This window comes from Lepidochelys olivacea (assembly GCF_965140295.1).
Source record: "Lepidochelys olivacea isolate rLepOli2 genome assembly, chromosome: 14".
NCBI classification, from domain to species: domain Eukaryota; kingdom Metazoa; phylum Chordata; order Testudines; family Cheloniidae; genus Lepidochelys; species Lepidochelys olivacea.
Genome location: NC_140424.1, coordinates 7381663 through 7404424, shown reverse-complemented (window position 1 = coordinate 7404424; position 22762 = coordinate 7381663). Strand labels below are relative to the sequence as shown.

The following is a 22762-nucleotide window of genomic DNA, read 5'->3' as shown; positions in this document are numbered from 1 at the left end:
CATGACAGGGACTAACTATTCAGTTTTTGCTTCTGGATCCTGAACGGTTTGTTGTAGAGCCTTGCAACCTGCCCGGGACCCAATTCCCAGTATCAGGTTTGAGTCCATCAGGTTGGGTCTGAAAAGAACCAATCTTCTCGGATTCAGGTCTGGTCAGGTAGGCTCTGATCATCTCCTCCTGCTGTGAGGTCGGTGCTGCAGCAGCTGCGTGCCCCACCCCTGCCAACCACCACCACCTCACTGTGCTGTGAATGCTGCGGACTGCACTCACGAGTCACAGCACATCTCACTCCGCAGCGCACACAGCGCAGCCAGGCAGCAGTGGCAGGGCACACACCTGCCACTGTGCTGACCCCATGGGCAGGAGACGGCCGGAGAGGATTCACAGGCACGAGAAGTGAGAAGCCACTACCCAACTGAACCCCAAGTACGAGGTGGAGGCAGCCCTGACACCAGTTTGGAGGGAAGTGTCGGGTCCAGGTTGGATCTAAAAAGGACTCGACATGCTCAGGTCAGGTTTGTGCCTAGGTTGCGTTCTGGTCAGGCTTTAAAATTAAGCCCGAGCAGACCTCTAATTTGATTATTTTGTTCTCTGTCTCTCAGCAGCCTCTTTCCTAGACTTGCTAATCCAGAGGCACCGGCTGCAATCTATTTTCTCGTCTCCCTGCCCTCCACAGGCAGCAACAGGGAACACAGGAACAGCAACTATCACAAAGATAATGAAAAGGCCACAAAAGTTTTGCTGAATGACTAGAGATTTTTGCAAACGCTGGGAAGTCCCTTACCAGATTAAATCAGTGGCTGTAGAACCTGGGCAGGATGAGATTAGATGTATGTATGCCAGGAAGGATAAAGTGGGCACATGTGGGAGACTCAGCAAATGAAATCAGTGAAGTGACACCAGAACTTGGGTTGGGGGAGGAGGGATAAATACGCATGGTGGTCTGGAGGAGATGGGGTGTGCTCCGTGTATCACAATAAGGAAACAGATGTTTAGGGGATGGAGAACAGTCCAAGCGATTATCCCCAGATTAAGCTGATCCTCTGGCTGCAGAACATGGGTTGGATGCATATCAGAGGACTGCAGGGAGTGTTCATTTCTTGCCCAAGGGTCATTTCCCAGGAGTCCCCAGGGTGCATGGTCTCCTGAAGAGACTCACAAAACAAAGTGCAATGGCTGCAAAACAGGGGTGCGTGTGCATTATGGCACGGGTCAGAGAACATAATGGGAGGTGATGTAGAGTTGTTCTCAGGGTTCAAGCTAGGGGATTCCCCAGTTAAGAGTCACCAGTGGCTGCAGGATGTGAGCAAAATGCATTCCTATAGGAGAATTACTGGGGAAGTCGCCAAATGAAGTTAATGTACTAAGTTAATGTAGTTAATGTACTGCAGAAGGTGTGCTGGGCAACGGGGCAAATATGTAGATATGTTGTGGTGGAGGCAATATGGGGGGTAAGGAGGAAGGTCACTCGGATTAAATGAGTGCAGTAGGGCTGCACTACATGGCCTACCTAAGGTGATCAGATATGAGGGAAGGCATATGGCATGGAGGAAATCCTCCCTAGCAAGGTGTGGGAACAGCAAGGTACAAGTGGTACGGTTGGGTCTCTCACCAAATTCAATAGGTGCAGCGGCAACATAAGGAGGGCTGGCTGAGGTGGGTAGTTCATGATGCATCCCGAATCATGGGGGGAGAGGACAGATGGTACAGGCAAGGTAGCAGGGAGTCTCACCAGACGAAATCAGTACAGTGGATGCAAGAAGAGGGCTACCAAAGAGGGCAGTGCGGGGGGGTGATATAGGGAGCAGGGGGTGCATTGGGGGGCTCTCTCACCAGAAGACGTCAGTGCAATGGCTGCAGGAAGAGATGGTATAGGAGCAGTATACAGGGGTCTCTCACCAGATGAAGTCAGTGCAGTGGCAGCAGAAGGGTGGGTGGCTCGGATAGTATAGGGACCAGGGGTGGTATAAGGTGGTGTAAGTGGCAGGAAGCAATATGGGTGTGGTATACGGGCAGGGACAGTACAGGAGCAGGGCAGGGGTCTCTGACCAGGTGAAGTCGGTGCAGTAGCTGCAGGAGAGGGTTGCCTGGGGGGCACTATAGGGTGGTGTAAGCTGCAGGGAGCACTACAGGGGTGGTATAGGAGCAGGGGCAGTACAGAGGTGGTACAGGAGCAGTACTGGGGATCTCTCACCAGATGAAGTCAGTGCAGTGGCTGCAGGAGGAGGGTTGTCGGGGGGGCGGTATGGGGGGGTTGAAGATAGCAGGGAGCAATACGGGGGTAGTATAGGGCCATGGGCAGTACGGGGGCAGTGCAGGGATTGTATAAGGGGGTCTCTCACCAGACGAAGTCTGTGCAGGAGGTGGGTGCCTGGGGGGCGGTATAGGGCAGTGTGAGCAGTATGGGAGTAGGTATAGGGGTAGGGAGCAGTACAGGGATGGTATAGGGGAAGGGACAGCACAGAGGTACATAGGGGGTCTCTCACCAGATGAAGTCAGTGCAGTGACTGCACGAGGGGGGTGACTAGAGGATGGTATAAGGGGCAGGGGCGGCACAGGGGTGGTATCGGGATAGGGGCTGTCCAAGAGAGGTACAGAGGGGGTCTCTCATCAGATGAAGTCGGTACAGGGGCTGCAGGAGGGGGTGACCGGGGGGCGGTGTAAGGGGCAGGGGCAGCTCGGGGGCGGTGTAGGGACGGGGGGGTCTCACCAGATGAAGTCGGTGCACGGGCTGCAGGAGGGGGTGACCGGGGGGCGGTGTAAGGGGCAGGGGCAGCTCGGGGGCGGTGTAGGGACGGGGGGGTCTCACCAGATGAAGTTGGTGCACGGGCTGCAGGAGGGGGTGACTGGGGGGCGGTGTAAGGGGCAGGGGCAGCTCGGGGGCGGTGTAGGGACGGGGGGGTACAGGGGGGGTCTCACCAGATGAAGTCGGTGAAGGGGCTGCAGGAGGGGGTGACCAGGGGGCGGTGTAAGGGGCAGGGGCAGCCCGGGGGTGGTATAGGGACGGAGGGGTACGGGGGGGGTCTCACCAGATGAAGTTGGTGCAGGGGCTGCAGGAGGGGGTGACCGGGGGCGGTGTAAGGGGCAGGGGCAGCCCAGGGGCGGTGTAGGGAGGGGGGGGGGGGGTCCCGAGGGGGGGTCTCACCAGATGAAGTCGGTGCAGGGGCTGCAGGAGGGGGTGACCGGGGGGCAGTGTAAGGGGCAGGGGCAGCCCGGGGGCGGTGTAGGGACGGGGAGGTCCCAAGGGGGGGTCTCACCAGATGAAGTCGGTGCAGGGACTGCAGGAGGGGGTGACAGGGGGGTGGTGTAAGGGGCAGGGGCAGCCCGGGGGCAGTGTAGGAACGGAGGGGGGGTCCCGAGGGGGGGGGTCTCACCAGATGAAGTCGGTGCAGGGGCTGCAGAAGGGGGTGACCGGGGGGCGGTGTAAGGGGCAGGGGCAGCCCGGGGGAGGTGTAGGGACAGGGGGGTCCCAAGGGGGGGTCTTACCAGATGAAGTCGGTGCAGGGGCTGCAGGAGAGGGGTGACCGGGGGGCGGTATAAGGGGCAGGGGCAGCACAGGGGCGATGTAGGGACGGGGGGGTCTCACCAGATGAAGTCGGTGCACGGGCTGCAGGAGGGGGTGACCGGGGGGTGGTGTAAGGACGGGGGGGTCCCGGGGGGGGTCTCACCAGATGAAGTCGGTGCAGTGGCTGCAGGAGGGGGTGACCAGGGGGCGGTGTAGGGACGGGGGGGTCCCGGGGGGGGTCTCACCAGATGAAGTCGGTGCAGGGCTGCAGGAGGGGGTGACCAGGGGGCGGTGGCAGGGGCAGCCCGGGGGCGATGTAGGGACGGGGGGGGTCTCACCAGATGAAGTCGGTGCAGGGCTGCAGGAGGGGGTGACCGGGGGGCGGTGTAGGGACGGGGGGGTCCCGGGGGGGGTCTCACCAGATGAAGTCGGTGCAGGGCTGCAGGAGGGGGTGACCAGGGGGCGGTGGCAGGGGCAGCCCGGGGGCGATGTAGGGACGGGGGGGGTCTCACCAGATGAAGTCGGTGCAGGGCTGCAGGAGGGGGTGACCGGGGGGCGGTGTAGGGACGGGGGAGTCCCGGGGGGGGTCTCACCAGATGAAGTCGGTGCAGGGCTGCAGGAGGGGGTGACCAGGGGGCGGTGGCAGGGGCAGCCCGGGGGCGGTGTAGGGACGGGGGGGGGGTCTCACCAGATGAAGTCGGTGCAGGGCTGCAGGAGGGGGTGACCAGGGGGCGGTGGCAGGGGCAGCCCGGGGGCGGTGTAGGGACGGGGGGGGGTCTCACCAGATGAAGTCGGTGCAGTGGCTGCAGGAGGGGGTGACCAGGGGGCGGTGTAGGGACGGGGGGGTCCCGGGGGGGGTCTCACCAGATGAAGTCGGTGCAGTGGCTGCAGGAGGGGGTGACCAGGGGGCGGTGTAGGGACGGGGGGGTTCCGGGGGGGTCTCACCAGATGAAGTCGGTGCAGGGCTGCAGGAGGGGGTGACCAGGGGGCGGTGGCAGGGGCAGCCCGGGGGCGGTGTAGGGACGGGGGGGGGTCTCACCAGATGAAGTCGGTGCAGTGGCTGCAGGAGGGGGTGACCAGGGGGCGGTGTAGGGACGGGGGGGTCCCGGGGGGGGTCTCACCAGATGAAGTCGGTGCAGGGCTGCAGGAGGGGGTGACCAGGGGGCGGTGGCAGGGGCAGCCCGGGGGCGGTGTAGGGACGGGGGGGGTCTCACCAGATGAAGTCGGTGCAGTGGCTGCAGGAGGGGGTGACCAGGGGGCGGTGTAGGGACGGGGGGGTCCCGGGGGGGGTCTCACCAGATGAAGTCGGTGCAGTGGCTGCAGGAGGGGGTGACCAGGGGGCGGTGGCAGGGGCAGCCCGGGGGCGGTGTAGGGACGGGGGGGGGTCTCACCAGATGAAGTCGGTGCAGGGCTGCAGGAGGGGGTGACCAGGGGGCGGTGGCAGGGGCAGCCCGGGGGCGGTGTAGGGACGGGGGGGGTCTCACCAGATGAAGTCGGGGCAGGGCTGCAGGAGGGGGTGACCAGGGGGCGGTGTAGGGACGGGGGGGTCCCGGGGGGGTCTCACCAGATGAAGTCGGTGCAGGGCTGCAGGAGGGGGTGACCAGGGGGCGGTGGCAGGGGCAGCCCGGGGGCGGTGTAGGGACGGGGGGGGTCTCACCAGATGAAGTCGGTGCAGTGGCTGCAGAACGTGGGCTGCTTGAAGAAGCGCGCGGTGAATTTATGCTCCTTCACCTCGTGCACGTTCTTCTGCCTCAGGGCTCCCTTGCGAGCGAAGCGCTGCACCACGTCCGGGGCCGCGCCGGGCTCGTGGGCCGGGAACACGTCGGCCATGGCGCCCCCTCGCTGCTCCCGCCGGGAGCCGGGCTGCGCCGGGAGCCGCCGTCCGCCCCGTCCGGCAACCGCCGAGCCTCTGGCAGCGGCGGGGCTGGGCGCTGCCTCCGGCTCCGGCTCCTGACGTGCGAGCCGCGCGTCGGGGGCGGGGGGAGGATCCCAGCCCGGCGGCTCCGCCCGTGCGCGGGGCCCGGCTCGCCGGCTCTGGGCGGCCGCAAGGGCGGCGGGGCAGGGCCGGCCCGGGCCCGGCGGGGAGCGGTGCGCGGCCAGTCCTCGTCCCGCACACACACACAGAGCCCGTGACAGCCCTCCCCCCCCCACCACACACACACACACACACACTGTCCTTTCCCCCCTCCCTAATACACTGCCCTTCCCGCTCCCCACAGCGATTTCCCTCACACGCTGCCCCCTTCCCGCACACACACACACACCTTCCTCCCCACACACTGCCCTTCCCCCTCCCCACAGCGATTCCCCCACTCCCTGCCCCCTCTGCACACTCCTTCCCCCCGAAGCACCCTGCCCCCTCCCTCATACACAGCCCTTCCCCCTCCCCACAGCAATTCCCCCCCACACTGCCCCCTCTGCATACTCCTTCCCCCCGAAGCACCCTGCCCCCTCCCTCATACACAGCCCTTCCCTCTCCCCACAGCAATTCCCCCCCACACTGCCCCCTCCCCCCACACACTGCCCCCTCTGCATACTCCTTCCCCCCCACACACACACTGCCCCCTCTGCATACTCCTTCCCCCCCACACACACTGCCCCCTCTGCACACACCTTCCTCCCCACACACTGCCCTTCCCCCTCCCCACAGCGATTCCCCCACTCCCTGCCCCCTCTGCACACTCCTTCCCCCCGAAGCACCCTGCCCCCTCCCTAATACACAGCCCTTCCCCCTCCCCACAGCAATTCCCCCCCACACTGCCCCCTCCCCCCACACACTGCCCCCCTACACACTGCCCCCTCTGCATACTCCTTCCCCCCCACACACACACTGCCCCCTCTGCATACTCCTTCCCCCCCACACACACACTGCCCCCTCTGCACACACCTTCCTCCCCACACACTGCCCTTCCCCCTCCCCACAGCGATTCCCCCACTCCCTGCCCCCTCTGCACACTCCTTCCCCCCACATGCTGCCCCCTCCCTAAAACACAGTCCTTCCCCCCACCACACAGCGATTCCACACACACACACTGCCCCCTCTGCACACTCCTTTCCCCAACACACTGTCTCCTCCTTCCCCCCCACACTACCCCCTTCTGCACACTCCTCCCCCCCACACACTGCCCCCTCCCTAATACACAACCCTCCCCCATCCAACCCTTCCCTCCCCACTGCGCAGCCCTTCCCCCCACATACTGCCCCTTTCTGCACACCCCTTCCTAATACACAGTCCTTCCCACACACACACCTCCTGCAACCCTTCCCTCCCCACGCTGCACAGCCCTTCCCCCAATATACAGCCCTTCCCACACACTTCCCCCTCCCTGATACACAGCCCTCCCCCACACCCCTACCATGCAACCCTTTCCTCCCCACTGCATAGCCCTTCCCCATCACACACACACCAGGCAGCCCTTCGTCCCACACACAGCCCTTCCCTCACTGCACAGCCCTGCCCCCATGCCCACACTGCACAGCCCTTCCCACTCATACAGCCCCCTCCCCCCATTGCCAGCGTCCACCGACCACACTCCCCCCTGCGCAGCCCTTCCCCACCACTACTACAGCCCTGCCTCCCCCTACACAATCACCTGCCCCACCACAACACACAGTGCAACTGGCACCACACACACCACTGGCACAACGCACAACCAACCACCTCCCCACTACAACACACACAATACACCTGACACCACACATCCCACTACACAACACATACAACTCCTTCCTCCACAAGACACACACCAATCCCCTCCCCCACTACAACACAAACAGAGCAACTGAACCCTACTATACAACACACACCATCAACAGCCTCCCCGACTACGACACACCCAGTGCAACTGGCACCATACACCTTATTAGACAACACACACACACAAATCTCCCCCATTACAACTGACGCACAAATCCCCCCCACAATTACACAATACAAAATGCAAGTCGCACAACACACACACACCTCCACACCCAAAATTCACTCCGCCACAACACACAACAAATATACATGGTGCCAACTGTACTGTCATCCAACCTCTCACACACACACACACACATATCCAGATGCACAATCCACCCCACCCTACAACATACAACAAACATATACACAGAGTGCAACTGGCACCAAACACCCTACACTACACTATCCCCCCCCCAATGCATCACACACAACACCACAATAAAGGTACACAGAGTGTGCAGCTGGCACCACACACCCATACTGCACAATACCACAAACCCCTATCACCCACCTGCATCCATTATGCACACAGCCCCCTACCACTACAACACACAACATATACAAAGTGCAACCACACAATACCCCATCACCAGCACAACACACAAATATACACACAGAGTGCAATTGGTACCGCACATCACAACTTCCTCCACCACCTCACACCCACAACCTCCCCACCACAAAACATATGCGCACAAAAAACAGTACAGCCAGTGTTTGCTACCTCTCACCACGCACATATAACCATCCATCACTAACCCACACAGCAAACAGTGCAACTGACAATGTGCCCCACACTACAATACCCCACACCACCACCACCACCACCACCCACAGATACACACCCATAACCCCCCACTGCTACAACAAACACACACACAGACTGCAGGTGGAACCTGCTTCTAACCACACACAACACACACACAGTAAACACATACACAGAGTACATCCAGTACTTGCTGCCTTTCATCACACAGAACGCCCACTTCTACTAAAGTACATATACACACTATATTACACACACTATCCTCACTACTACAACAAACACAGAGTGCAGCCAGTATCTGCTGCCTCTCACAACACATGACCCCACCTCCACTAAAACACACACCCCCAACAAACACATGGTGCAGATGGGACCCACTACCTCTTAGAACAAGAACATACACAGCGCACACCATCAATCATGTAACACACACATATATAGAGTGCAGCCAGCACCCACCATATACCCACAGTGCACCACACAACACAACACCTCCCTACAATATGCTTAACACACAGCAGGACACCTCTGATAATGCTCCTAACAAAGACACCACACAACCAAGCAATACAACACCCCAACACACAACAAAAACCCTGCACAACACACAGCTCCAACTATAACATACACAAACACACCCAAAATACCTGGACACTCAAATATTCCCAATAGAGCACCTCTGTGCGCACTCACAAGGCACATCTACACCCATATGTGTGCACATAGCATATATCAAACACCCGATCAATGCCAAAGACCTAAATCATATTTATACTGTGTACAAATGCTTCTGAGTCTTTCATGTACGTGCATATATATATTTTTGTGAATGTGTGTAATATGTATTATCCCAGTCCAATACAGGTATATATAAACATTTACAAATATGTGTAATATATATTCTCAGGCAGATACTTTAGTTATGTGGAGTTAAGATTGAAAGAATCTTCTAGTTACCTCTGGCAAAAAAATAAATAAACTGAAATAAGAGGAAGTTATATCTTTCTCCAAAACTACAAGCTTTAGAAAGCTCTGAAATTCCAAGTTAAGGTTCCACTTTATGAAGCAAAACACCACCACTAGAAAAATACAAACAGACGAGAAAGTAAACAAATGCATGAATCTTGACAACCAGAAACTGGGGATAATTTTTTAATCCATTACCTAAAATTATCTCATTAATGACCACAAAAATATTAATGCAGTAGGGCCTGATTTTCTGAATTGGTGAACGCTCCTTCCATGTGTAGAAGCAGGGATCTGCAAGTACTCTGAACCTCTTGCAATCAGGCGCATACTCTTATTGTACTGTACCTAGTTTGTGGCACTACAGGGGCAAAGCTGAGGTTCATGGGTAGCTATTAGTTGTGTATTTAAATATTCATTTTTTCTTGTTTATTTATCGTAAATTTTAATCTTATCTTGGAATTTCCAGGGTTCCTAACATTTATGTACAGTGTTCTTTTAAGATATGGGTTTGTTTGTTTGTGTTAAATAACCTGAAAGATTCTTCCACCCTTCCATGCAGGTCAGTGAAGCTTTTGTTGAGAAACTTGTTTAGGTTTTAAAATATGTTTAAAGATTGCTCACTGACAGCAGTCCCTGTGAGGTTTGTCATGGGACTACTCGTTTAAATACCTTGCTGAATCCCATGGGCCTACTCACTTGTTTAAATACCTTGCCTTAATGTATACTGTAACAATAAAAAACTAGATTCAGAGAGAAGAAAGCCTGATAAAAGTTGAGGCCAGAATATGAAGAAATGAGAAGAAGGGGAATAGACATCTAACAGTCTTTTGTACATTTAATGTTAATACTGTATTTCATTGTAGGAACAGCACAGCAAATCCATCACCTTTTTTCTGGAAGTTTTATCTTCAGCTAAACATTTAATTACCTTTATCAGTTTATCTAGACTTTCATAAAACAGTTTATCTAGACTTTTCTGCAAATAATAGGTAAGAGACCAGATTTATAAAGGTAGTTAGGTGTTGATGTACTCGGCATTACAGTGTAAAACTGATTTAGAAGCCTAAATATCATTTTTGGGATTTTGGCTTGTAAGTACCTACATCCCTTTTGGAAATACGATTTAGGCTCTGAAATCAATTCGGCATTGCTGAGCACAGCAGTAACTAAATACCTTTAAAAATCTGGGCCTAGGTCTTCCCTTGTCAAGTTTTCCTATTGTTCCTAATCTGGCATGTGACCTTGCATCCATAGAGTAAGTGTAACTTTCCCTGAAGTAATGAAACCAAAATAATTTATCAGTTTACATGGAAAATTACATTATATCAAAGCATGTGAAATGAATTAAAGAAGAAAACTAGGAAGAAGGAAAGAAAGGGAGTCTTTGTGACTTTAAGTTTGGTACATAATTGGATGGGATATGGTGGGTTTGGCTGTAGGTTTTTTTAATTTGTTGTATAATTTTGATGCATTCTCATTTGGTTTTTAGTTAGGTTTGTTAAGATGTTAAGGTACCTAGAGATCTTTAGCATAGGCTCTGTTGGCAGTTACAGGGGCTTAGATGCTCTCTACTGGGACTCCTTGAAGACCTGTTCAGAACAGGTTACGAAGTCATCTCACTGCTATTTTGAAGCCTTCTCTCTAAAGCTTAACACGTGCTTAATGGCATGCTCTATTTACACATGCAAGGAGAGACTATGCATTTTATATTGTGTGTTTGCTGTAAAGCAGCAGCATTAAAACTGAGTGTCTCGCTAGCATTCAGCTGCTATTGTAACTGTAGCAGAAGAATATTCAGTGTACTATATATAGGCCAAGGACCTGATTTTTTTTTCTTCACACCAAAGTAAGTGAAAACTTTCCACTAAATTCAACATCAGCAGAATCAGGCATGAAATCCTATTTGCCTTATTTACACAAATCTGTTGAAAGCAGTAGCACTTTTGCATGCATAAGTGAGCAGGATTTTGCCCTACAACTATAATGTATAAACAGACATTAAATAAATTATAGTTCAAATGATCACTTTTAACAGCTGAATGTGTTAATTTTCAAATAAAAGCTTGTGCCAGTTGTATGTCTTTTTGTTTATTCTGGAGAAGAAGTACATGACAAAAATGAAATCAGTGGCGGTTTTGCAAATATCTAGAGTGCATTGTTTCACTTCCTGTGCTACCATTATACTGCAGATAAGAAGATGTAGGAAAAATGCTGCATGGTTATTGAATTAGACCCAGTGCCATTTCCAGCTGTGACCACATGATCCTCCTTTATCTGGCCTACACAACTGTTTATACTCATGGAAACACAAATAATGGACATGACAGGGGTCTGGATGGACAAATGCAGTCTTAAAATATTTGTTTTAGAAGAATCAAAAGGGGGAGGAGAGGAATGCAGAACCACAAAACAGGGGTTACCCTATTTATTTAAGAAACTTAGTTTTGTATTTTAAATATGGGTAGGTTAAAATGAAAGGTGAAAACTCTTCTGGCTTAATGGAATAATATTAAAAAAAAATCTACTGTGCACTCCTTTTGCTGCTTTCATTCAAGGATCTCAAAATTCTTTACAAACCTTAGGCTGCAGTTCACATCCTGGGCCTAATTCACCACTCCATCGCTGTAGACTTATGCTAGTGTAATTCTACTGACTTCAGTAGAAATACACCATCATAAAGATACACAGGGGCAGCCCGAGGCATATGTATCCATTAAATCCCCTTTACATCCTTTTTGGAAGACTTAAGTGGGAATTACTACATGCTGCCTTATGTTGACCTTCTGCACTTGGGTGAATCTCACCCTTTGATGCATAAGCCACACACAGGACCCGTGGTACATAGGAAAATATTATTCCCATCTTACAGATGAGGAAACTGAGCCCCTGGTTCATGCCAAATTACATTTCCAAATCTGGATGCTTAAAGTTAGATCCGTAAATCCTGTTTAAGAGGTGCACAACTAGGACTGTCTTCACTCAGTAGGAAAACTGGGCCACTTAAATCTGGATTAGGGCAACTGCAGTTGCCCTAACTGACTGGTCCAAAGTTATAAATCAGAAACCTGAAGAAGAGCTCCATGTAGCTTGCCTATTTCACCAACAGATGTTGGTCCAATAAAAAACATTACCTCACCCTCCTTGTCTCTCTAAGATTGTGGGGCCAACACAGCTACAATAACACTGCAACCAAATCATGAAGTGGCAAATTAGAAAATGAGCACAAGGTGTCTACTAAGTCCTTAGCCAACACATGCACACACTTGTTCTGTGGAGAGAAAGCGTGAGAGAGACATTGCTGCCCTAAACTAGGTTCATGACTGAGTGGTCCTCATCATCATTAATATCACAGTGAAAATGATTGACTATCAGTTTTCTGCCTATCTAGAAGCTGAATCATTTATTACTTCTATTTACTGTGACCTCAAAGCTTTCTTTACATAAAGATCTTTAGCTGATTAGTGATGCTATAACTTTGCTAAATTTAAGTTTTGAAATAAGTTTTTTTCCCTGTTGGAGTATTTTCAACTTTAAAAAGCCATTTCTGGCATTCCTGCCCCTACCATATCTTGAGGTTCCTGGAGAACAGAAATAAATATCCTGAAAACCTTTGAAACTATTTCTGTCCTTTGAATAAATGTATAGTATTATGGATTAAACCTGAGAAATAGTTAGTAGGTTAATGTGCATCATAACAAAGGAAATATCTCTACCACTCAGCCTTCGAAGAAACTTTAGCAAACAATAATTGCCATTTACCAGAAAATAAAACACAGTGCTCCAAGCTACAGACTTTCTTCCCACATAAAATATGTCTTTAAAATATTTTTTTTCCAGAAAACATGAGCATAATTTGAAAAGCATACATTTTAGACACATCTTCTAATAAGCAAAAAAGAGGATGTCTCATAGTCACTTGCCAACTGATTTTGTTCCAGAAGTACTGTGGCACCTTTTATAAGCCAAGAGCTATATTTATTTTAGTTTTGCACCTATCCTGGATCTTACAACATAGATTTTTTCTGTATTTCCATCCAGTAGACTCTTATTCAGCCTGATTTTCTGCTAGTGTCCATGTAAACTAAAAGGATTCTGTTTATTGCAGAAATTAGTCGAAAAATTAGTCCATTTCCATAAATGCAAAGAAAATATAAAGTAAAATAATCTACCAGCAAAAATACACACGTGAATTCTGAGTAGTTTTACATATTATGACTAGCGTGCACATACGAGCATATATCATCACCTGCTCTTCCCAAAGTGCTTATGTCTGCTTTTTTTTTGTACTGTGCAGCCCGCAAAACTAAATTTACAATAATCTTGCTGACAACTATTCTTGTCAAAATCAGAACTACTGCAGAATATTATTACTGTACATTCTGTTTGCTAAAATGTTGACAGCATTTTAGCATCTATATGTACTGTGAACAAAGTCTGGATAAGATAACAGACCTATAGTACATCACACATCTTTTTCAAAACATTTTATTTATATGAAAAATTACAGCAAACATGTGGTTAGGTGGTGAGATGGGTTAGACATAAGGGTCAGAATTTTCAGAAAGGCTGAGAACCAACAAGTGGGTTATATTTTCAGAAGACCTTTGTTCCCATTTAGGTATCAAAATAATTGACTGGATTTTCAGAAAGACTTAATACATGTTATGTGCTGAGCACTTTTGAAAATTGGCTCTAGTGCCTCAATAGGATCGGAGGTCTTTTGAAAATCTGACTCCATTTATGAGCTTTTCAAAATCTGGTCCAGAGCTTTTTTTGAAAATCTGGCTCTAGATTGATCTCTGAACATCATAGTTCTAAGGAAGGAACATACCCTCTCTTCCTCAGTAATCAGAGGTGTCTGAAGTGGACCTCAAATCTGCACCTCCTCCAAAAACACTCACGTACTTCTGAGGCAACCTGGAATTAAATCTGCTTATATAGTTTTGATTGAACAGCACAAAAAACTCTACCACCACAACTAGACTGAAATGACAGATTTGTGATTGTTACAAACTGGAATGAGTTTACTGGCATAGCTTCCTACTCCCCCTTTGTCCACACTACAACAGTACCATGCTGCTAGGCACAATTATGAGGTTGTTCAGCAATAATCTAGTAATGGAATACAGTAGAACCTCAGAGTTATAAACATCTTGGGAATGGAGGTTGTTCGTAACTCTGAAATGTTCATAACTCTGAACAAAACATGGTCGTTCTTTCAAAAGTTTACAGCTGAACATTGACTTAATAAAGCTTTGAAACTTTACTATGCAGAAGAAAAATGCTGCTTTCCCTTAATTTTTAATAGTTTATGTTTGACACAATACTGCACTATATTTATTTATTTATTTATTTATGTCTCTGCTGCTGCCTGATTGCATATTTCTGGTTCCAAATGAGGTGTGTGGCTGACTGGTCAGTTCATAACTCTGGTGTTCATAACTCTGAGGTTCTACTGTACTGAACAGATATGAACTACATCGTGTGAGCTTGCATAGCACCATGACTTTCCAGTAGCACGCCTGACTCAAGTCAAATTAACCTTTCACTCTCATCATTCGCGCTAAAATCACCTACTAAAACTCTTAAATGCATTAAAAAAAAGAATTTCTGTTGTGCACAAAATTCAAAGAAATTCACCCAAAAGCCTTTCCAAAGGGGAAATATTAAAACAGTCAAGCAGCAATATTGTCTGTTTTTAAGAGTCATTGGCACATCCACCAGGACTTGGTGCTTTATTAAGGTTTCAGTTCTGAGATCACTTTTTCAATCTCCTTAAGTGAGAGGTTGATTTAGAACTTTCATAGCTTCCCCAGTAGAAGAATTTCAGCTTATGAAAGAAGGTCTAACACCTACCAAGAATAGCAGTCTGCTAGGAAATTTTTTGAAATAAATTAGAGCAGGCCAAATTAGTCTCTGGTGTTCAAATACCTCTCAAATGATCAGAATCAGATATGCTGATGGAAAGAAGAGTGTTTCTTTATTTGGAGGTAATCTTATCTGTGTTTCCATTACCTGGCTTCATTTCAGGAAAATGCCATTTTTTAAATACAGTAAAATATCACCAGTATCCATTTATTTTTAAATAAGCTTTCCTCCCTCCCTGGTATGGATGGTCTGTTAGCTGCTTGATAAGAGACCAGTTTATTTTCTAATCGGACTTGATAAATTTTCAGTCAGTTAAATGTTTGAACTTACTTAGATGGTTTTTTATAACATGATTTTCATTTGAACTGATAGTGCTGAATTGCCAGCACTTCAGAGAGTTCTTTATCTGCCAGTGGTATTTGTGTCAGCTTTTTGTCATCTGATATGGAGCCCAGTACAATCTTGCTGTCTTCAGTTTTGCCTCCATCATGGATGTTAATAAATAAGAGTTTTCTGTATTTTATTTGTACTATTACAATTCAGACCTGTTCTCCATTTAGCTCTGAATTCACTTAACTGAAGTCTGGGAGTGGGCCCAGACTACCCATAACAAGTTAATTTAAGGAGTCTGTCTTGGCTGATAAAAGACCACTAGGGCACAATTACAGGGAAGTGCTCATAGATAAAGAAGCTCTCCCAATTGAGAGAAACTCCCAGAATTGACAGCCACAGGTCCCAAGGAGGAGGGCAGCAAAACCCCTGAGCAGAGGGAGAGACTCTATAGGCCAGAGAAGCAATGACTGAGAACCACAGGCCCCAAGGAACAGATCTCTGGAGAGTTCCTTGGGTATTGGCTAGAGTCCTCCAAGGTGTCCAGGATCCTTCTTTTCCACTCTGCCTTCCTGCACATGGCTTCTTATCCAAAATATGGAATGCCTGGTCTTTCTTTACATATTCTTTAACACTCTGTCAGGTGACTCCGTGATCAGCCTCAACAGATGACCACAGACCCTACCAACTGACTTAATTGCCAGGCAATTGCTTACCTGATAAATTAGTCCTCATGAGTAGGAGGCAGCCTATTGTCTATAGTGCTTCTTTTTGAACAGAGGACCATCCAGATGTAATGACTCTGTTGTTAACCCTCGACTGCTACCTCTTGGAATTCCTGACCAACATGGAGGTAAAAGGACAACAGTGAAGGCAAACAAGTGTCACATTGGAAATGGAGTTTGCAGCTTGATAAAGACACAGACAGGGTTCATGATCTCACACATGACTCAGAAGTTGTATTAGATTTCCTGAACCATGACAACCTGTTCCTGGTGTCGATAATGACATTGGTGAATCTGAAGCTTGATTTCAGGAGGACAGATTCCGGGAGTGCGTGGCGTTCACCAACTGAGACCTTCAGGCAATGCCTCACCAGATATGGAGCCAGGTTTCATGAAAGCTTAAGGACTAGCAAAAAACTTCAGTGACCCCAGACATTCAGAGCATGTAAGGCTGAAAGGGCCAGAGGAAAATGAGCCATGGGATTTCACTGGTGGACCTTGTACCTATAGGAAAAGAGGAGATCTGAAGTCTTAATGGACTGAGGTCCCTCCTTGGTAACCTCCGTCACATTCTGGAGGTGGGAGGGGGAGAAGAAATAATATGAAACTTTTGAATTGTTCTGCAATTTTGCCTTATGAGAAAATTTGGGTTAGAAATAAGCCTTCTTCAGAGCACTAAGCATATTCTCCTTAGATCCTTAATGAGTTGATTCTGTGGACTTTTGCTCCTGCAAATTGGACTACTATGAAATGCCTGCAGCCGAAGAGGTTTCATATGCTTTTTTCCCCAAGGTTATCCATCCAGGTGACTGCTTGCCTGGGTAAATCTCACATGGTAAGTCACTCAGGGAACATGATCTAATTGCATAGATCCATATCTTCAGCTGGTATAAAACAGTGTAGCTTCACTGAAGTCAGTGGAGTCATGCCAGTCTAAACCAGCTGAAGATCTGGCCCAGAGACCTTACACTGGTTTCCCATGCATCCGATGAAGTGAGCTGTAGCTCACGAAAGCTCATGCTCTAATAAATTGGTTAGTCTCTAAGGTGCCACAAGTACTCCTTTTCTTTTGGCGAATACAGACTAACACGGCTGTTACTCTGAAACCTGTCATTTAAAATGAGGTTAAGACACAAGACAAAAATCACAATTACATTTCTATTTGTGCTGATCATAAAGATTTGGGGCATGTTTCATCTCCCATCGATTGTAAATAAGGAGTAATACCATTAAAGTTAATGGAGCACACTTGTGTAGACGCGCTGTATGAGGCAGATCCAAAACTCAGAGGAAGCCACTGGAAAGGCTTCCATTGACTTCTGCGGGTCTGGGATCAGGCCCTGGCCTAGAGGGAGAGCAGAATCAGGTCTTCGATATCACTGTGCTTTGTCAGAAGCACAGAGACTGAATGATACAGAGGGCAGATTTATTGACCTAGATTACTCTGGAGTTGTGCCCAGAAATAATATAACAGATAATACCCAGAGGCTAACAGAGATCTTAAATCAACGGCTTCCATCTACATAGACTTAGCTGCTGATACTAAGAGAGGCTTCTGACACAGCCAAATAGCAATGATTATAGGCTGCCTTCTGACACATGGACTTTTGCTGATGTTCTTAACTTGGGTGAATAAGTCAAACAACAACTCAGCTACTGATTTTTAAAATAATAATCCACCCATTTTGGGAAAACCAAAGAATAACAGTGAGTAAATGTACTGCAAGCTGGATGCTGTTGTGATATTTTGGCCATTTGCCAAGTCAGCTGTGGGCAGTATCTTAAAATTTAACAAGTAGCCAACATAAAAAACTCAAAAACAATTGTTACTGGGGAAAAACAAAAACTAACAATTCTGGCACAAAGAAATTTAATAAAAGAGCAGCACTAAATCCTAGTACTATAAAGCCTAGCTATCTATTTATTGGGGAGAGAGAGAACCGAGATATCAATGTTCATGTGAAATCATCTCCCTATGTCAAGGTGAAGATGAGCAAATAGTTACATGTATCAGTTCTGAGCACGACTGACACTTTGCATCTCTGTTTTTTCCAGTGCTTTTATTTGCCAATCGAACCCTTTTTCTAGGTGATCTAGAAACTCGGACAAAAACCAATATGTCAGGTGCCACTGGTCCACAAAGTGGTCAAAAGCCAAAACTGCAACTGTAAAGTGCATTCCTGCAGCACTGTGTTTTCCTTGGAGAACTTGCTGGCCAGATCTGATCCCTGTATTGGTTCAGTGTGCTGACAAGGCTGTAGCATGATACAATACATACAGGTAGGGCCAGATGCTGCTCTCATTGAAATCAATGAAATTTATCCCGCTGACGTCATTGGGAGCAGGTGCCGAACCATGAAGGGAATCTTGAGCATGTTGTCAGGTTTTTAGTCTTGTCTGAGGGGCAAAGAAGAGCCAAGTTTAGAGCTGATGTGGTGCTTCTCCACCCGCAAACCCAAACAAGTGCTTTAACCTCTCTCTCTCTCCTCTTCCATTGTCCTTGTATCTCTTTCTGTTCTCATCCTTTCACATCTCACTGCTTTAAAGAGTTATTACAGGGTAGAGGAGGGAGGGAGAAAAGTGGCTTTGTGCCTCCCCATACTGTGGGTCTGGCCACAGTGCAGAACAGAACAGCCTCATGCTTGCAAGCACCATAACATTATTGTGCGAGCTCTATGCCACCCAGGGAATCTCTTGACACCGGTGGTTGCCTGCGCTGTTTTTACAGCCCCTTTACACCACAGGCCAAAGGGTAAAATAATTGGTCTCTTTGGTTCTACACTTTTGGTTGAACAGAGGCTGCCTGAAGTGATGTAAGGCTGAACTCATAAATTCTGGAGTGACTTACACAACTGGAAGGGTGGAATAACTTCAACAAGACCACTCGGGAATGACAGTGGTGTAACCCAGAGCAGAATTTGCCCCTAAATTATGCTGCTAATGAGAACATTTCCTTTAGTGCCACTTATGAAATAGACAGACCCTATTTGTATGTCACCAATGAAGTAAAAAACTGTCAGGTCAGTGCTAGTTACTGCATGTTTGGTTTAAACACTCACCCAAGAAATGAAAGAGATCTTCACTGAACAAGCACGACTTGACTTTTGCACGACTTGACTTTTGCCTAGCTGCAGAAGTTGAAGATAGTTAATGTACAAATTTGGACCAATTGGTGTCAAGCTATGTATTAAATGATGGCTGATGCTTAGAAAATGGGACTAGTCCTAATTGGTACAGAATTGAGTGAGTTTATTTTTAATTATTGTATAGAACAAGGGAAATGTCCATATATTTGTCAATATATAATTCTTTTACACAAGCACTTTCATATTGCTACCAACTTGGTCATGAGGGATTAATTTCCTTCCAGAGACACTCTCCTAAGTGTTTCATGGACTGGATGTGGGTCACTGAGACATGTCTGGGTTGACATGAATGAAGTATCACAAATTGTCAACATATGACTAACGTTGCCTTAGAGATAGAATGAAGACCAAAGACCAGACCATTAACTTTTAATGATGACTGGCTAATGGGACTTTTTGGAATACGGGTAGGCAATTGCCCACAACCTCTCCTCTATATGAACTGGGGGTTGGGGCAACATATGTGAAAAGTGTGACTGGTACTTGAAACAAAGGACATAGGTGTGAAGGGTCTTTTATAAGGAACATGATCTCCCGGATTGGGAGGTTCAGGGAGGCTTGCTGCAGGCATACCGTTTGTCTTCCAGGCCAGTGCAAAGAGGGACCCGCTTAACTTTCACCTAACCTGCCTGCTTCCCTTGGCTTGGTTATGTGGTTTGACATTTCTTTACCATTTTAACCCAATATCCCTGAGCACTGCATTCCCACTGATTAATAATGTCTTGTTTTGAAAAGGCTGTCTGTGTCACTGCAAACACTTGCTGGTTGCATAGCTCCCAGAAGGGGAATTCTCCAATGCGGTTCCAAGCTCTTTTGGACCTGATGAAGAAGCAATGGTGAGAAACAGAGGTGCTGAAGTCAGGGGCCCAGTATCACAGTTGTGGGGCTCCCCTTGAGCAAAATGGAGGGCCAGGGCCTATCACTAAGAGAAGTGCACGCCAAGAAAGACTGGAAGGGTCGGAGGCATAGCACACTCTGTAATATAGTGACCATTGAGAAGGAGACACAGATTATAGAAACTCAGACATTCTTGTGAAAAGTTCATAGATAGCAGGAACTGTCACATCACAGTTCAGTTCTCCCTCCCCCTTTCCCAGTTGCATTTTCAGGTTGGGTATGCTATTTAGGCTCCTGATGGGACACCTCTCCCATAAATATCTTTGCTATCTACAATGCTCCTAAAACAGGCTGGAACAGTAACTAGAAAGAGTTATGATGAGTAAGACTACGATTTAGTCACAGGTATCTTCAGTAAAAGTCATGGACAAGTCACGGCCAATAAACAAAAATTCACTGCCCATGACCTGCCCTTGACTTATACTATAAATACCCTGGACTAAATCTTGGGGAGGGGCACCCCAAGGGGGAGGCACTGCTGGGGAGGCCAGGGCCAGCAGCCTCAGCTGTGGATGGTCCCTGGGGAGTGGCTGCCTGAGCAGCAGCCAGTGTGGCTGTCCCCAAGGCCACCTGAGTAACTGATGCTGGAGCTAGCTGCTTGGGCAGCCCTGTGGTCAGCCGCTGGCTGCTGCAGAAGTCACAGAGGTCGCAGAAAGTCACAGAATCTGTGACTTCCACAACCTCCGGGACAGACATGGAGCCCTAATGATGAGTAATGCTAATAACTGGGGTGCACTGTACCCTGTGCTCACTACAGAGACCAGGCCTTGGATCTCACCATTCCTGCACAGGACACTGGAACTTTCTGAAGTTCTCTTCCTCTGGCAGCCTGGGGAAAGGGGTTGCGACCTGGCCCTTTGTGTTTATTTCAAGAAAAGGAAACCAAACAAACCCCTGCACAAGATTTTATTGAGCTCAATATCTTCTTATGTTCATGTGTAAAAATGAATATACCTATGAACTGGAGGGATCAAACAACAACTGAAGAACCACTAAACACCAGCTCTACAGTTTCCAAAAGGGACCGTTTTACCCTCTTAAATCTCCTGAATTCTCGACTTAATTTCATTTTTACCTTTTCAGGAAAATTACACTCGTGGTCTGGATTGAATCCTGGTTTTGTTTCTCTCCCTGAGAAACTGAAAGCCCACTTCGACAAAGAGATCAACATAACCTTGAGAATGGACCTGCTCACAAAAGATGCATAAAACAAATAGCAAGGAAGTATTCAGTCCCTAGGCATCTGCCAAAAGGGGAAAACAAGTTGCTCTTTCTTTGAGGAAGCATATTCCCCTGTTCGTTTTGTGGCAGGCATGCTGTCTTTAATTTAGGCTCGCATGCTGTAAATACTTGTGCACATGAAGTAAATTGCTGTTCATGTTCATGTCCATAAAGTTATTTATGTGCTAAAGGGATGGCAAGAAAGATCAGGGCTTTAGATGACATGTATAATTAAAGACTATCCTCCACATGCAGAGAGAAAAAAGTTTTTCTTTAGCTTGATTGGCTTGCTGATTCTATGCCAAGAGGAGCCATGTAAGCCCGACCCCAATATTTATTCCTTAACTATTCATTCCCATGGACTGGAAGAAAATATTCGTGTGTGTGACATGCATGCGTTCTAACATTTCTTTGCTGCTGCAAAATAAAAAGCTAAATAAGAGCTTCAGAAGTGAGTATCAGTAGTTGTTATGGAATTGACTGCATTCTCACATTTTGCATTCAGTTTGATATGCAGGGGAATGGTAAATGGTAAATGAATGGTAAATGGGAATGATCTATTTATAAATAGGAAATGGGACCATTGGGTGTGGATGTTCAAATATCTATGAAGATACCAGTTAACCTGAAACTTATTCAATCCATTGTTTTTCTGTTGCATCTTTTGTCTTAAAGCAGCATATAAAGCTTTTCAGCTCATGCTTATAGCGGTGTGATACACAATAGAGTACATTATGCCATCTGGTGATCATTATGGGAAATGCTCACATGGAGATTGACTAATGGTGAAATCTCTTGACTCAGGCAAGTTGGGCCTTTGTGTTCCTGTGTTGTTTTAAAACATAGGTCAGAATGTAACATCAATAGTAGCTAGAGCCTGGCAAGGTGTTAAGCCAAAAAGGAAAAGTTTAGAGCTCATCTCATCTTCCCATAGGTCTTGGAAAGGGTAAAGATGTTTTGTCAATATTTTTTTAAAAGGAATAGAAAAACTGTGACTAATAAATAATGTAAATAGGAGAAAAGACTCATGGGAGTCAAGTTTTGTTAGAGGTTGAAAAGCTGCACTTTGTCCTTTGACTGTGTGAGTTTGGTAAATATTTTGTGCAAGGCACTCAGAGCCAAAGCACAGAAACTGTTAAAAACACTTTCAATCTGAAGAGATTCGCATGTTTCTGATTATTTAATATTCTGGTCAAAGTTTATATTTTAAATGCAAACAGACGCTTTTTAAAAACAAAGGCTAAACGGTTTAAGAACGGACATTGGTTAGAGTGTGTGTATAGACCCAGCCCAGCCCCACACAACATCACACCCAAAGATACTCCAGCATGCCATTGATGCCAGACTCCATGCTCCATCTGTCTACTTGTCCTACAGTTGTGACCAGGCTACTCTGTATGTGTGAAATACCTTCCCCAAACAGGTGGGCAAAGCCACCACCAGCGGAGTGTTCAAATCCTGCCTTATACTAGGGGTTCTAAACCTTTTTCTTTTTAAGCCCCCTCCCCCCCCAGCAGGCTATAAAAACTCCATGGCCCATCTATGCCACAAGAACTGTTTTTCTGCATATAAAAGCCAGGGCCGGCGTTAGG

The 22762-nt window shown here is 47.9% G+C and overlaps 1 protein-coding gene across 1 annotated transcript in view; it reads right to left on the bottom strand.

Moving 5' to 3' along the window:
* The window catches only part of PRKCA (protein kinase C alpha), a 314756-nt gene extending 309311 nt beyond the window's left edge, over positions 1 to 5445 (bottom strand). The window contains exon 1 of the mRNA XM_084647060.1: positions 5164 to 5445. Within this exon, the coding sequence (XP_084503186.1) occupies positions 5164 to 5336 (173 nt within the window). The 5' untranslated portion in view covers positions 5337 to 5445. The remainder of the gene's footprint in view (positions 1 to 5163) is intronic.
* Positions 5446 to 22762: the final 17317 nt, after the last annotated feature.